Here is an 18,063-nt window from a genome sequence, read left to right as displayed (position 1 = left end):
AATGTCGTGCTACCCATAATACACTTTATAGGAAGTCAAATCGCGCAAACGCGATTATGTCTAGTACTTCAAATACAAATCGAACATTACCGTAATTATTTTGTTCAATTACATTGCAAATAATTACATTAAATTCGATTTCAATGAGGTCCATTTACATATACAATGGTTAAAACAAAGAGCAGAATATGTTTGAAATCCTTGTCAACCAAAGCAAACAAACAAAAACTGCAGCCACATTGGAAATGTGTTTAAACTTATATTGCATAACATGACATTTTGATGGAGACTCCATGTCGTGCAGAACGTTGTTGGAGTGAATTTTTTTCCTGCCCTGTATCTGGTTTATGCTACCTTTTGATATTTAGAAAAGTAATTCTAAATATAGCATTGTTGTATAAATGTTAAGTTCATACGTTTTTTGTTTACTTTTCCTCACTAGAACGCTGAAATTGCGAAAAAAAGTATAATCAGTATATCAATTTTAATAAAATATATTTTGTACTTCTAGAATGAAAATCATGATAAGTCAATCAAATAGCAAATGAAATTGCTCGGTATACATGTTTATAATATATATAATTATGTATTTATATTATTTATCTGTATTTGTATATTATATCTGTACATATGTTCATATATCTGTAAATTATTAATAGTTATAACTAAGATTTTTGACAGGTTATATGGCCCTATATAAATGCTGTTTGGAAATATAACCCAAGCTGCTAGGCAAGGGTTATATTGATATACGGTCATATAACCTGTCAGGAATATTTATAACAAATTTTAATATAAAACCGCAAACTTGCTTTTTTGAGAAAGAAAGTGTGATTCGTATATATAAAACCATATAAAAGTTAGGATTATCCATTGAAAGGTGACGTTACAAACGTGTATTATTATTATATATGAAGTATTTATATATCTGTTTCTATGATTTGTTTGTTTGTTTGTTTCATTTTACGCCTTTTTCCAACAGTATTTCAGTCATATAGGCCTGTTTCTATGAATTCATATATCTAATGACATGTATTTATATGTAAAAGCTGTATGTTATGAAATACATCTATACATATACATTAAGTTGCATTTAGTATTTGAATCCCGTACTGTATAGGGGTTACTGAGTACGTTTTTTGGCATCGATAATGTAAACAAACATTCTGGGTTCAGGACTGACTAATAATGTTAGGAGATTAGTTTATAACATTTCATGCATGATAATGTGTTTTTGTTCTTGTTGATTTGTGGTTTATTTGTTCTGTTGTTTTAGTTTTTAAAGTACAAATGCTGTGATACTATCTTAGCATTATGTTACAATCACAGGAAAACTTTGGGGTTGAACGTCAATTAGTCACTATGAACAATTAGAATTCCTAGTAAACGCCCTGTCAATATGGAAAATGTCACGCCAGAAAATAGAGAGCCATTATCAGGGAATAGTGATGATCATTTTAGATGGTCTATTAGACTAGAAAACCTTTGTGACTGATTCTATAATACATGATGAATGTTATACTAAGGTCACGGTCACTGGTTGAATATAGAAAATTTTGTTTATCAATTTCGCTCATTTTTAGGTTCCTCAAACCAGTTTGTACTTTGATTTTTCCTTTGAAAAGTTAAAAGTTTCTTTGTAATGTATGATATTATTATGCAGTTTTTGTATAGGTTTAGAAAAAGTTTAATGGAATGATCTTGTAGAAAAATACCCGGTATGTGTTTGGAAAAAAAAACATTTGATTTTTGGAAATATAATGGTTTTTCTTTTTTATTCATACTTTTTTATTGGTGGCAAAACATAATTTATTTTTTATAAATGAATAAATATTTAAATGTCATGTGGTTTTCTCAGATTGCCGAACCTATTGCTGGAATTAAAATTCCAGGATGTCTGCAAAAAAATGACTGATACATAAAAAGATCCTAAAGCTTTACTGATGCACCTTAAATCATGACGCTTAGAATAGAATTTAACTTTTCATTTTTGTTTTAAGATATTTTTATTAAAACATAAATTATGGTTTGTTTTTATTGGTGTCAGAGTTACTAATTTTAGAAAAATTGTACATTTTTTTCGAGATTTATGCAGATGATTTTGATGTATATATAATGTATATAATAACTTGTGTCCATTGGCTCAATAAGTTTTTCTAGAAAATTTATTCTGTTTATGGAAATTGACTCCCAAAATTGAAAAGTGTTGAAAATCGGGCTTAGGATAGGACTTTTAAATACAATTTTCAATGAGTATATTCCTAATATTCTTTTGTATATCATTCTGTTTTAAGTACATGTATCCCAGTTGTTTTATGCACAGAATTTTAGGCTTTTGAAAATCAATAGAAATCCTTTAACATCTGTTACTGAAAGGGCAATTTTAAGTTGTATGCAATTCCAAGTAAATGCTCAACTGATCCTTACAATATTTCCCTATGTTCAATTTCCCGCCTTTTGTTTTTCTTTTTTTCCGGGAAACGTACATTTTTTTTTCTGAGGCAGCTTGTGTAATGGTTTGTTTATGAAGCTGTTTTGCATTGATTCGTTTTTTATCTGCAGTTTGTAATGTTTGTTTTTATAGCTGTGCGCAAGCTATGTTGCAATCTTAGCAGCTGAATAGATTTAATAAGTTTGGACACCTCTGATGCATGTTAAGCAGTATTGTAATCTAAAACAAACAAGTTTTGCAACATATGGCACCAATGTACACTAATGTACCCTAATGTACCGTAATGCACCCAACAGTTTATCGTAATGATGGAGATAAGAAAAAGTGAGGAAATGAGGCCATCTGTATTATCAAGAAGTCATAACTCCTTAACTTATTTATATGATTATGACATAAAAGTGATTTGAACAGATTAACCATTTGTTTTGTTATTTTTGTGTTCTTTATAAGCTGCTAAATATTCATGGTTGTTTTGATGTATTTAGCCGTAACATTAAATTATACACTTTTTGTGTCTATTGTCAATAGACTAGAAGGACTGAAATATTTGTTGTTCAGGACTAAATAATATTTGTCATATTAATTTTGTATGTTATTAAGAAATAAATAATTCAAGGGTTCAATTAAAAAAAAAAAATATGATGTTGATTTTATTATTTCTAAGAAAAATATTTAGTCTAAATTATGGACAAGGATCAATGAACAAATTTATTACAAATTTGAAACTTAAAGGGTCTAATTAAGTTCCTACTTTAATTAAAACCCTTTTTGACTATAATTTTGTTAGCAAGAATTCAGATACCTGCCTTGTTTCTAATTTTATTTTTCAAATTATCTACTATTTTCCTTTCAATACACTTTTTGTCCTGAAAATAGATGCATTTTCTTAGAAGAAAAAAAAAAGAGACACAAAAAAATTAAGATTTTTGCCTTGATACTTAAAAGTTTGAAGTATTTAATTTATTGAAAAGTGTCAGTTTATCACACACAGAAAAAAAAAGATTATAAGAAAAAGGGGGGGGGGGAAAAACAAAAAAAATTCAGTCTGAGATGACATTAGAATTGCTGGGGTAAAGTTTTATTATTGCAATACAAATACATTCATAGCACTGATTCATTAAAGCTAAAAATAGTAACATTTTGATGCTCCGGAAGTGTACATTGCTGTCAATTAACCTTTATGCCAACTTGATCATATTTTTACGACATCTTTATTGATTTTCTGATAGAAATATTCGTTCCATATCTCTGCTCAATTTTAAAGAGATTATAATGTTAAAATAGGTAGCACATGTTTTGATGAAAGCTGAGTGAATTTGCAAGATGAAAGCTTATACTGGGCTGCGATCTTTCTTTTTAAACCAAAATTCCTCGGATAATCCTTGATGTTACCTATATCACTTTCCATATTTTCGTTGCATATAGTTTTCAAAAGTTTCGATTGTCGTTATGAAATTGCAGAAAAATTGATGGTATTTTATCAGCTCTAACCTGTTGTATTTTTAAGAATACTTTGAAACTTGAAGTCTTTGATGTTATGCACTGAAAAGTATAAAAATCCATCGATATATTTTCTAAATATATTTTTTTTTTCTTCCGCTTTCTGACAAGATTTTTATTTATTTAAAATGAACAATTCTATACTATGAGAAAAGAAAATATTCGTATTTTATTTACCCATTTGATGCCATTGGTGATCATGAAAATAAAAAAAAACGTCTTTTTTTTCTACACCCGCATTTACGTTATAGCCAGAATTGATGATTTCTTTATTTCTCCGTGATAATTTTGTGAAGTGGTTAAAATACAAGTCTTGTAAATGTTGAAAAGAGGGAAATTAAGCAAATATTTACTCTGCATTTCAAAAGCCGTTTCTGTTCATTCATCGACTAATGTCAAACTGTTCTATGTCATCGTAAATTTTAAACAAACATACATCATTTGTGATTTCACCAAGTTCAAAACATTACACAAGATGTTCTGAATGAGGCTATATTAACTTGAGAAGGAGATTTTTCTCAAAAGATATTTTTTTATGCAATATTTTAAGATATATTTTTTTTCTATTTTAAGTTAAATTGATGTTTGCCTAGGGGAGCATAATATTTTTTCGAGTCGAATAGATACTTGAGAGCCATTGTGTTCAAGCTTGCAATGTGTCTCATAGAATAGGTTTATTGACAAATTCTGTTCAAATGATCTTTGCTTACTGTAATGAAAAGCTGTAACTGCAGCCTTTCGTACCAAAAATAAAAAATTTTATAAAGGTTTTGATATATATTCAATTTGATGGAAGGTTATCGAGTGTATTTAAACATTTTTAAGGAACGAGTATGCCTAACTTTAATTGTTCGCTGAAAGAATGTTTTGTCAATTTAAGAAAGCATTTTATAAAGTTATATTCCTGTTTAGATGACTTTTAAAAGATTACCATGAAGTGTTTATTAAAATTCTATTTGGTAAAGTTATGTAGGTGAATTTCTTTAAGTGTGATGGATCTAAGATTTAGGAAGTTTAGGAACGCACTTTAAAGGCCCATTGTGCCTTTGAATGCTGTCATTTTAATTTCACAAAAACTTATTATTTTTGGTATCTTGGTACAGTTTTCAAACGATTAGTCATTTTATGAATGCAGAGTTTTAGATGTATCTTTAATTAAAATAGATAATTATTTTGAAAAATTTAGAAAAAGTACAGTTTTTATAGCAAGTATATATCATTGTTGTCCAAGCTCTCGTCTGTAAAATTGATTTGACATTGAAGACTTGTGGAGCCAGGGACCAATGTAAAACATCACTTGTCAGCAACCAGGTGACACTAAACATACCATAAATGTCCCATACCTTGTATCTTATTGTCCATGTATTTCTTAATTGTTGTTGAAAAATCAAACAATGAAATTCGTGAAATTTAGCAAAAATAAATTGATTAAAATGTTATATTTCATGACTGATGCAATTCAATTAGTAGTGATTTCAATACCAGTTTTGATATTAAAGTAAATGGTTATATAATTATGTTGAGTGCATTCTTATTGTGGAACCTCTGACATCTGCGTCAGGGAATCAATTCTATGGTTCAGTGGTCAGTAGCATTGTTACTTTCAATTATTATATAATGCTGCTGGTTGCGAGTTCGAATCCTAGCCATGGCAAGATCTTTTATGATACATTTGCATCTCTCTGCAAAATGTTCCTAAGATAATTATATAATAAAACCTAATGGTTGAAATTTAATGTTTTTTGTACTTTTATTATCTTGTGTTTTGGATTGATTTCTATAGTTAATTATTGCATGTTTAAGTTTTTGTTTGAAGACAATGGTGTCAAAATAATTTTGGTCATTTCAAGCTAGTAATAGCATTTACATTGTTTATATCGGCTAAATCCATGCCCCACAAATCCCTGTGGTTAACCAGCGCTGGAAAAAAATATGGGTAAAGCGTATCAACATGTGGTTTTTTTAAATATACAAATTTATTCATGCTCTGCTCCATTATATACAATATCGGAGAGAAATGTACCGAATGAACCCTGGTATAAGATAACCATCGGTCTCATGTATATCAAAAGCCGCGCAGTGATTTATTCGCTCAAAACACACACAAGGTTTAGTTTTTTCCATAATAGAGAGGTGAGGGGGGGGGGGGGGGTAGTATATGAAGGTAAAATTTGAAAATACCTTGAAGGCTATGATGATAATGTTTCATGTTTTTTTTACGGTGTTACTTGTTTTTGTTCGCAATTAAGTTTCTTGTTGAAAATGTAAAACACCGCGGTTATTGTTATGAATAAGCTAGACATGTATTTTATGCTGGCCGTTACATTATAATTACTCATTTCTCTACAGTTTTTGTCATTCCTCCATTGTGACATTTTGTACAACTTGTTAAGTGGGCTGATTTTTTATTAGGATGGCTTTTATTTTATTTTTTTGCCTCGTAAATTTGGAGGGAAATGCTTTTCACAAAAGCAGTCTGTTCTTCTTGACCCTTTTTTTGAGTATTTATGAAGAGAGGGTTTAAATAAAGCACATTGTTATGAATTGGCATTACATTTAGTTATAAATAAGAGAAAATTAGGCATCGAAAAAATTTTACTTTTTTAAACAGTTGCACACTATTTTTTTTTTTTTGTTCAAGATCCTTGTCAAGAAAAATCACTCGGATTTGTATTCATAATTGAGTTCTGAAAAATATACCTAGATAATGCATTATTTCTCTTAATTAATTTTTTCCTCGGGAATTAACCTACGTTCATTTTGTTAAATTTTTTTATTGGAAAAACTTGAAGGCTCTGTTTCTCAGTTTTAAACTTCAGAAGTGTAATTTAATTAAGGACGTTTGTACTTTACAATATACAAAACTTAATATGTATACTGTAAAGTTAAATCAATGATTTTTTTTTTTTACATAATGCTTTTCCAGAATGTTTGGCTTATGAATTTATTTCCTTAGTTTTGTTTATTTCCGTTGTGGTTAACATTTTGTATTGAGGATTTTCTACATTAGCATTTATGATAAATTAAAGTGAGGAAAAGTTTTCATCAATAATTAATATGAAAATGTGATGGATGAATACTGCACGGGGACACGCATGTCAAGTGTTTGTTGATTTCAATTTGGAATGTTTTCTGGTAGCCGACCTACAGGTAGCTTTGTTCGAGTTATCGATTACCAATTTACGGAATGCAGGAATTCAATTGAATTTGATCAATTGAGATGGATCATGGGATACGAATAATTCCCGCTTTAATGAAAATGTATCTGTGCTAATACCGTTGAAGCCGATTTAAAAACATGGAAAGAAAAATAATTATCACGAGTCCCAGGGACTGATTGGATATGTACGGATGATCATATTGAACGTCTTGATTGCAAACTTCCGGGCGGAATAATTGCAGATTGTCGCAACTGCCGCCACTCACTGAGAAACAAAAATAGTTGATTATTGCGTGGAATATGAAATTTGATTAGATTAAAGATAGTTAAGGGTCTCAGTAAAAGAATGAGGCTGAATGCCTGATTTGTTGTATTAGTAAAACAGATAGATGTGTGGGAGGCGGGATTAATTGGAAAGGTGACGGTGACTAATTGAGTTCCTTGGTCAATAAACAACACCAAATGAATCTAGTTATCTGTGGTCTAATTATCCATTGGTCAGATCTGGTTTTCAGAATACTTAAAAATGTTGGCTATATTTAGCTTGTAGTTCCTAATCACATATTTTTTAACATGGGAATTTTTGCGTTCATCCCAAGTTCCATTAAATGAATTAAAAACCAAATTTTTTTCCTGCCTCTGTGAGATGACACAGTTACACTGTCATGGTGATCTTTGATTTCGAAAAAAAGATTAATTGATCTGACTTGTCCTTGATTTAGAAAAAGATTGATCATTGCACATTTTTGCTTGTTAAGTTTATATGCTTTGCAGCTACAGTTTGCATATCTGTTTTCCATGGAGTTTTGCTGTTTTAGCTACTCCACATTTTGTGTTGTGGTATTTTTAGGAGTGTTATACGTGACTCATGCTTGTACATCAATATCTAATATTACCATATATACAGATGTTGTTGTAAGAAGAGTTAAAGGAAGTCATTTGAGGTTTTGACACATGTATGTGTTTTTATCAGCAGCATGTTAAAGCTATTCATCTTTTAAAGATGGTCAATCTCATTTTAAATAATATGTAAATAGCAATTTTTTTTGTTAGAACAGATGTTTTGACATTGCTTTAAGTGATCTTAGGAAGGACTTTTAAAGTTCCGAAATATTTGACTGATGGATTTTTCCTGGTATTATTTTATAAATCTGCAACTTTCATATTGGAATTCCATCATCATTTTCTCCATCTATTAAACAAATCCCTTTAAAAACAAAACATACTACTATGTAAATGTATGTGTCAGATGATTCAATAATACTTTATATTGTTAAAGAAGTCGAACCTGAATTCTAACTGCAGAAGAACTGATTAACTATGAATATTAACCTTTTTCTGTGTTTTTGACCTTCTGTGGATCTTAGCAATTAAGTTCAGCCATAAGAACTGCATAGCCAGGAATATTGACCTTTTTTCTGTGTTTTTCATCTTCTGTATGTACATTAGTTCAGCCAGAGGAACTTTGTGACAAGGAATATTGACCTTTTTCTTGTTTTGACCTTCTGTGGATCTACATCAGTTAAGCCATTAGAACTGCGTAACCACAATTATTGACCTTTTTCTATGTTTTCGACCTTCTGTATCCATGTTCTTGACCTGTATTCATACATTAGTTCAGCCGTACTATTTTCTACTTGCAGGATTACTTTAAGTGCCCTTATGAAGAGAAATGTAAGATGGACGTCTCCAACAGAAGATTCTGTAAGAGATGTCGGTTGAGGAAATGTTTTGAGATTGGTATGCGTAAAGAATATATCCTCACTGAGGAGGAGAAGATGCGGAAGAAACAACGAATTGACGACAACAGGTATGGGTAAGAAAAACATCCAATTTTTTACTCTCTTTTCATTATATTCGTGTTCGGTTTGAAGTGTCATACTGACATTTTGAAACGTCGTTCAGTTATTAACTTTCGAGCTTTACGGTGGAGGAAGATGTTCGGTGATGCTGAATTTTATTATTACTCGAAAGCTGCGGCACCAGAATACAACCACAGACATTCTATAAGTGAGCTAAATAGCTTTCATTCATGCAAGAATTCAAAGTCTTTGGTGGGATTTGAACCTGCATATGAAGGCAAGTGGCTAGGGATTTAACTGATGCCTGTGGCTTGAATTTGTGCTAGTATTTATTTTTATTTTGTGTATAAATCTGCTTCAAATTTTAGTTTGGCTAATATCTTTTAATGTTAAATACTTCAAATCAATATTTTATATCCCGCCTGGTCTCATCTTTTATTTATCATTTTGAAGAAATCAGAACAAGATGATCTTTTTTCCATTTAGATTATTTTTTAAGTGACATCCAGGCCAGCTTTTCCTGCTTATATCAACAGAATTTTGTTTAAAAATGATTCAGTGAAAAACTACAAATAAAGGGAGCGAACTGTCACTTTTACTTTTATGTGTTATTCATGGATAATGCCCTTGGTTAATAAAGGTTGCAGTTAATTATAGTATTTCACTTGACAGTATGATCATCACACTGTTGTACTGCATGAATGCTCATTGATAAAACTTGCAATAGTAAAACATTGATTTTAGATTGAATTTTATTGAACATATAATAAAAGATTAATTGTGATTTCGTCAGAATTTGAAAAAAATTGTTTATATCGTTTGCAGACGGATGAGAGACCTCGAAAAGAAAATGTCACAGTCTGGGGTCGTCACATCGTCATCAACACAGAAGCTCCGACCCTTGGAACCCGCAGAAGAAGCCGTAATAAATGAAATTGTTCAGGCTTACCGCGCATCTCTGTCTATACCCATCGAGTCAAAGGTTCCGAGAGATAATGCCAATTTTGCCGCGCTAGTTAATATCGCTGAAGTGAGTGTACGTAGGGTAGTGGATATGGCCAAAAAATTGAAAGCTTTTAAGGCTTTATCACAGACTGACCAGATTGGTTTATTAAAGGGAGGAAGTATAGAATTGCTCATTCTTAGATCTGTTATCTCATTCGATAAGGAAAACAATTATTTTCTAGATCCTTATGATAAGGACTCTTTGGCCATGTCAGCTGATCAGCTTAGGGAGGGCATCGAGAAACCGGGAGTCGAAGGTCTCGAGGGCATGCCAGGTTTGCCAGGATTCAATCAAGGTGGCGGACTCTTTGACGAGCATATGAAATTTGTCAAATCGTTAGCGATAGACTTGAAAGCCGATGAGACAGTGTTGATATTACTACTAATGTTGTCACTGTTCTCGCCCGATCGTCCCTGTGTACAGGATAAAGTGTACATATCCGCAGAGCAGGATAAATACGCGCTCTTACTTCAAAGGTATCTCGAATCCAAATACCCAAGTCACGTAGTTCGTAGCATCTACCCAAAGCTTTTGATGAAGCTAACAGATATTCGCAACTTGAATGAGGAACATTCGCAAGTTTTGTTGAAACTGAATCCCGAAGGTATTCAGCCATTGATGAAGGAAGTTATGGACTTGCACCTGAAAAAATCGGAAACAGATAGTGATTCGTCATCAGTTGCATCGCCATAGGAACATTCTATATTTAGATCATTACAGTTGAATTGCCGATTTATTTTAGGCAACATTTTAAGGAATGAGAATAGTCTTGTATTTGAGTCTGTACTTTTAAAAGGAAAAAAAAAGTTATAGATTTTGACTTTTGCCATCCAACTTACAGGGATAGATTTATAGTTGATTTGAACGTAGCATGTTCACATCGTCATTACTAGCAGATTATCGCTTGTTTTGGAGAAAACCCCCGCCAGTACGTATTTGCTCGTAGATGTAATGTTGTTTTATTTTTTCTGTAAATTAGTAGTAATAGTGATAAATAATAAAAAAATTACGTGATAACAAAAAATTACGTCCATAGAGTTTATTTGTACAGCCTCAATTCTGCTATTACCTCAGTGTAAAGATGTTTAGGTGTTGTACGCATAAATGAAATATTGCCATATATTATTATTATTATAATACTAGAGATCTCCGATTGATGATTCTATTTTGATGTTTGGAAAAAAAGTGTGATGATGGAAAAGGTGTTGTATTAATGGTTAATTGGAAAAGCCTGTTCTTGAAAGTTTTTTTTTATTTTTGATGTTTTAAAGTGGTACTTAGGATAAAAAAAAGTATATAAGAGAGAGAGTTTTTAGATTCTTATGTGCAGTAATAGAAACCGGTGAACTGATTTTTTATCATTTGAAACTCTGTTACTGACTGCATTTATGTTTGTAAAGAAAAAGGAGAACAAGTTTTCAATGAGATGGAAAATGGAAGACGTAGAGAAATATACTCGCAAATTATTAAAACAGACTGTTAAAAAAAAGCAAAAAGTCCACTTGACAGTTCAGAACGTCAGACAATTTTTATTTTGGTAATAAAATTGAATTCATTTCCCCGATAGGTTGAAGGTTTGAAATTAAATTTTAAAGGAACACCATATTTCTTAGTGTAATGGATTTTAAATAATACTCTAAAAGTCATAAAATCTAACAGGAAAGCTTCTTCACCAAATTTTTTTTATGTTTTTTTCAAGATTCAAACATGTCTAGTAAATATTATTACAAGTTGAAATAATTTATGAATATTGGCAAAAAAAGTGTTTGTGATATGATTGCTGTAGTTCTGTGGTAGTGTTGAAATGTAATGTTAGTGAAAGGTTATCTATAAAATGATATTCAACAAGTTTCTTCATTACAGAAAAGTTTTTTTTTTCTTTCTTTCCTTCGTTAGAAAATTGTCAATTTCTTACGACAACTGTTTATTATGAAAGTTAATATTTAGCTGAAATTATTCAGAATGCAACTCAATGCAGATGTTAAATATTGAGGTATTTGTCTGCGGAATTCCTAGCTACGTACATAAATTTCAAAAATTGTTGTTATTAAATAACATCAGTGTTTTTTGTTGGTTTTTTTAATTTTCATCCTATAGTCTCAGATATCTCATTCATCACTAACAAAATACTGTGAGAGAAATAATTTCTTTAATCACATTAATCTATGTATATATTTTGTTTGTGGATCTTTGTTTTATTTTTAAATCCTTAACCTGCAGAATTTTTAAAGTGGACCAGCCCAAGTTTCCATTAATTTTTTGGATGTGCAGACGGGTTGCAAAGTACTCAACCTTTTTGTTCTGGCAGGTTGGAGCTTTAAGAGAGTTCTTGTCATCTGTTATATTTCTTCTTCTTTTTCTGTTGTTATATTTTATTTATGTTATTTAAGTTGTGTTAAAGATTCTTTTTTTTGAAAATTTTAATGCTTGATTTTTTTTATTACTTTTAAAAAGACTAGATAATGAAATTGTCTAGGAGTTGGATTAATTTTTGTTTTTTGATAAGTAAAGCTTCGGATTTTTGACAAAATCCTCTTTTAGTGCAAAGAAAATCCTCTTTTAGGGGAAAAATCCCCTGTTAGACAAGTGTTCTGTTTTGGTGGGGGAAAACACCATTTTAGACAAAAGTCCTCTTTTAGTGGAAACAAAATCCCCTTTTAGACAGAGACAAAAGTCCTCTTTTAAATGGGAAAAATCGCCTTAAAGAAAAAGTTCTCTTTTAGTGGAAATAAATCCCCTTTTAGAAAAGTACTCCTTTTCAGAAAAAAATCCTCCTTTTAAGGTTACAGCCTCATATAAATGTGACAAAATTATAAAAGAGGATTCTGTCAGAAATTGCAGGGACTTTATATATAGTGAAGGTATTCACAATAAAATGTATGTATAAATGATTATTGTTTTAAGAACATTGTTGTTGAATTATATTGTTACAATATTTCTTTCTATTTTTCTTCACCTTTCACGATTTTTAATGAACTGTACAAGTAATGTAAGGGACGTGACAGAATGACTTATTTTGCTGTAACTGCAAACAAACAACCCTCCAAATTAAAGAAGCTATGATACTAATGAATGTGGACAGTCATTTTAACACCACCCTTGAACTTAATTTAGTAATATTCGGGAAATTGAAGCTGACCACTCCTATATTTGTATAATGAACTCGTCTCACTTTGAAATTTGGAACTGTCCATTGGTAATGTTAGGGGATGTTGTTATTAATATTCTAAAATTGAGCAGACGGCGGTATAAAACCTGGTCACACGGCACCATTTTGCTGGCTGATGTCAGCTGTGTACTGTTAACATTCTGGCAAAGTCAAATTTCTCAAGTTAATAAATTGTTAAAACCCAGGATAAGATATTGAAGGCCTTATTGAAAGTTACGTTATTGTATGTTTCATGTTATAACACTATTTTATGTCAGTTTAACTGCCTTATACAACTGTCAGAGCAGCTCTGTTTTCAACTTGTAACAATAAAATATTATTAAACTTGTTAAATTTTAATTTGTTTTAAGAATCACAGAGGTGCAGTACTTTGGCTATGAATTTGCTGTTAGATCTTTGTTTAATTTTGTTTTTCTCAAACGATACGAGTGCCTTTTTTCGATTGCCACTAGGAAAAAAGAAAGGGGTTTGGAATAAATGTGAAAAGGAATACTTTACACACAAATGTGTACTTGAATATGTAATATATATGTATTTAAACATTAAATGTTTACACCTCAAGAGTTACATGTTTAGACAAGATATTTACTCCCTTTTAGGACTGCTGAGTATTTCTCGGAAATTGCTTAGAGATGACATGTGGGTATATCTTGCTATTAAATTGAATAATTTTGTATTGGATTTAAGAAAATTTATTAATACTCAGGAAAAAGTCAGAAGACATTGATAATCTTTGTATTACTGGTATATAGGATCAAATTTCCAATAAATTTTGCAAAGTTTTTCACACAAAGAAGGAAACGAGGAGATTTCATATTAAAATGCTTTTATAACACAATTGCTGGTTTAAACTCTAAATAGATTCAGTGTTATTATGTTTGTTGAAAGACTCCAGGATAAACCCACTTGTCACCTTTATGTTTTTCCGTACTTGGAAACGACTTCACGCTGATCTGTTTCGTTTTGCTCAGGTAACCCATCTGCTATAATAAAAGTGATAACTGTACTTGCTCTTTAACTTGTAAACTTGTGCATATAATTTATGTTTTTTGTAGCATAGTAACGCTGTATTGTGATTATGTAGCATAAGTTATGCTAAAATAATTTAGCATTTAAAGCACAGAACAGTTAAAATTTGTTGCATAACGAACATTATGCTAAAATGGTAGTTGTAATATCCGTCTACCAAGAATATGAATTTGCGCGTTATATGAAATAATTGATGAGTTTCATATAAAAATTATTCTGCAGTTTGCAGACGGCTCAACATTTTGTGATTTCATAAAAGTCGGAAGTAAAACTGAAACCCTAGAATGTTAACTTTAACATTAACCTTTGAATCATTTTTTCATTATTTTCCTGGGCTTTATAGTAAATTCTGTCATTTAGCGTGTATTAATGCTTTTTCTCGACAAGATGTTAGAATATTTTAACGCATGTTTTTTTCAGAGCCAGACGGGCTAGACTAGTCGATTGTATTACAGGCAGCTGACACATGTAGGTCCTCCTCACTCCCTTCTGTTTGACGTCACTCGATGTAGATTTACGTTGTCAATTGTTGAGAAATTAGTTTCAAAATCTTGTTAAACTAAGTTTTCTGCATTTTTGGGACAAAATACTACCTTTTTTAGTACAAAATATAAGAAAGATTTTGTTTGTTTTAAACGATGTAATATATTTGCTAGGCTTTTAAGATTTTCCCTTCTACCAGTATAATGTAAGTTACTGATGTAAAAAAAATAATGAACGATCAGTTTCACTTGTGGTAGGAAAAACATTTTTTTGGGGGGTCATCATTTTGTTTTGGCAGCAATTATTTTTACCATTTGACCCATGTTGGATGTATTGGTAGATCCCCAAGTGCTAAATTTATTAGTACAGCTCATTTTATGAAAATCTAGCCCTGTGTAAAGTAGACATTGATGTTATTATTGACCATTTGTCGTACATCTCATTTTCATGGAACAGTTGTTTTATCATTAAAAATGGTGTGAAAAATAAAGGCAAAAGTAGAATTTACCTATCAAAGTTACCTGAATTTTTTTTTTTGAAAGATTTGACAGTAATGTAGTTAAGTACTGAATGTCCATAATTGTTCTTATTAATTTTGATACCTGATGTTAGTTAATAAGAGTGATGCTAGCATTGTTGTTATGAATAATCATGTATTAATTATAATTGTCTTTTTGTGATCATTTCTTCAAATTGTATCAGAGCTATTGAATATGTCTGTTTTGACTGAAGAGTTGGATTTTATATGTATAGCAAAAAGGTTTTTTGTACGAGTACCATTAAATGATATGGTTTATTTTAATATAAACTTTTAAAATTTTAAGAAATGATATTGACATATTATTTCACGGAAGTATTTATAATATAAGATTTTCAGTGCAGGCTATTTTTGTGACTTGAATTAGACAGTTATTTGGCTTGGGCAGTTACAAGTTATTTGCACAGTCAAGTTATTTGCACAGTCAAGTTATTTGCGCAGTTTTTTTTTAATTGAACAACAGTAATTCACACCGTGATTACTAGCATGAAAAAAGATGTCATAAATCCTTTTCTAGACTAAAATTGTGTGGTGCACTTGCACAGTCCATAGCTAGTTGAGTCTATATGGAAAGCGAGGGCAAAGCACAGTAACATTACGGGATCTAATTCATATATATATATATTATGTTATGTATATTTTGGTAAGCTTTTGTGATGTACTCGTGCCATAGTTTTAATATATGGAGAACATGACAGGCATATCAACTTTATTCAGGCTTGTCAATAATCAAGACGTACGTGGTAATGATGTTGAATTAATAATTTTTTTTACAAGTACGATTATCTTAAAATTTGATGTAATTTTAAGAACTCTAAAAATAATAACGAAAATGAAAAGAAGAAACAACTTTTTATTTGTGCAAGTTGTTTTTCATTTGTTGTTTGTTTTTTTTTCATCTCTGATCCTGATCATTTCATCAGACTTTTAAAAAAAATATTTTATGAAAGATTAAAGGCATATGAGAATTAATTTATTAATATGAAACATATTATATTTATAGTTCTTTAACAATTAACAACTCTTTCAATGTATACGGACTGAAAAAAAAAACAACTCAAAAACTACAGTAATTTCATGCTAGTATTGGGGCTTATTAGTGCCCTGTACAGACTTTTTTATGTATGGTGGGGTGTAATGGACAAAACGTCATTAACTAGCCACCATAACGTTTGTAAGCTTTTGCTGTGAATGCTTTAAGTGTGATATAGCCGTTGGGTCTTGAATGATATTGTTGGATTAAATGGCAGCCAGTACAAATGTATGTATGACAGTAAATGGCACTTTGTTAAATTCCATATTGCATTAAGTATTTTCATGTTTTTTTTTAAAAACATATTTAAAAAAAAAATAATTAAAAAAAAATCATATAGAACATATTTCTTGCCTATTTCTAAGATTTTTAGAGACAAAATTATTTAAATTTTGTATTTAAATTCAAATTGAAAAGACTTTGCTTGAATAGTCAAGTCAACTTTGCTTTATTTTAGAATTCTTTTATTTTTATTTTTTTTAGTTACATGGTAATTGACCAGATGTTAGGCTTATATATTCCATAAATTTAAGCATTAAGTAATGAAAATTTGTGGATTGCCTATCTCTAGAAAACATAAATAATCTGTTTCGATAATATTTGATAATATTCATAATACAATAAACAAGATCAACAAGGAACAATGAACACAACCCCACACGACCCAAAAGTTGTTCCTTATCTGATGAACAATTTTACTTCACCCTTTCAGAAAAAAAAAAGAAAATTTAGCAGCATACACAATTTTTGAAAATGGCATGTTGTTTTTGTCGTTTTTCGCTCCATCACAAAAACAAATTCTGCTTGTGTAAGCAGCTCAAAACATAACTATCGAAAATACATGTTTTTATATTTGTGCACTAATTGCCCCTGTTTTTTCGCTCAGAAGTTCAGTCTGCATAAGTAATTAACAGATGTTTTAATTAGTGTTACGTAATCTTGATCAAAACTGTAGCTCACGGCACTAACAGAGTTCCAGCATATTGGCTTTCCCTGCTACACAGCTGTTTCTATCGAAAAATATATGTTCTTATGTTTTCCACACAATTCTACGATTTTGCTCATTGAATATTGCACCAAAAATTACTTAGTGCTGTATTTAGATTTTAAATATATTCATTTGAAAATTAATGCTTTAACATTTGGAAAGGGTGTCAAATGGACACCATTATTTAAATGGATAGTTTTCATTTTTAGATTATTCCAAAAGCAATTAATACAAGGTATGAGGTAAACTTTTGTTCTTTCTTGTTTTTCCTCTTTTTTTAACAACTTTTTTTAAGAAATCATTATTTTTTAGACAGTCTTAATTGATATATATTCTTATCTTACAATAGAATTTATTTCATCTTTTTTATTTTTTCTGCCATTCATTTTAGATATTTTCATGTATGTGAATTTATTTTACTCCCACCTTTTATATACTATATTGATAATGATATTTGTTTCATTTTTGTTAAAGATAATCTAATACAGTATGCTGTATATTTTTAAGATACACATTTTTCTTTTCTGAATATATTTGCATTTTTTAACGTTTGATTATCTTTAAAAAAGAGATGTACATATTAAATCTTAGCATCATTTTTGAATGTCATGTTGGAAAATAAAAATACACAAGAAAATGTTATTTTTTTGCCTGTATGCCTTTTGTCAACTTAAGCTCTGATACATTGTTTTCATCTTAAGGGAAAAAAAATATATATATATTAATATATCACCATTATTATTTTTTTTTTTTGCGCTCATTGTAAATAATCATAATACGTGCTTACTGTTACCAGATGATATATATAAAGCTTGCATAGTAATTATGTTGATTAAAAAAAAATTGTAACATGAATTGGTGAAGTTATAAAGTAATAAATATTGAGTAATGTTATATAGTGTT

General features: G+C 30.3%; 1 protein-coding gene across 14 annotated transcripts in view; it reads left to right on the top strand.

Moving 5' to 3' along the window:
• The window catches only part of LOC132757366 (nuclear hormone receptor HR96-like), a 224,083-nt gene extending 207,607 nt beyond the window's left edge, over positions 1-16,476 (top strand). For 13 of the 14 annotated variants that reach the window (XM_060748624.1, XM_060748631.1, XM_060748620.1 and 10 more), the window contains 2 exons: positions 8,756-8,928; positions 9,740-16,476. In XM_060748624.1, the coding sequence (XP_060604607.1) occupies positions 8,756-8,928; positions 9,740-10,613 (1,047 nt within the window). In that variant the 3' untranslated portion in view covers positions 10,614-16,476. The remainder of the gene's footprint in view (positions 1-8,755; positions 8,929-9,739) is intronic. The other variant, XM_060748621.1, reaches the window with a different exon arrangement.
• Positions 16,477-18,063: the final 1,587 nt, after the last annotated feature.

This window comes from Ruditapes philippinarum, unplaced genomic scaffold, assembly GCF_026571515.1.
Source record: "Ruditapes philippinarum isolate M1 unplaced genomic scaffold, ASM2657151v2 ctg617_1_1_1_1, whole genome shotgun sequence".
Lineage (NCBI taxonomy): Eukaryota > Metazoa > Mollusca > Bivalvia > Venerida > Veneridae > Ruditapes > Ruditapes philippinarum.
This window is presented reverse-complemented; position numbering and strand designations above follow the sequence as displayed.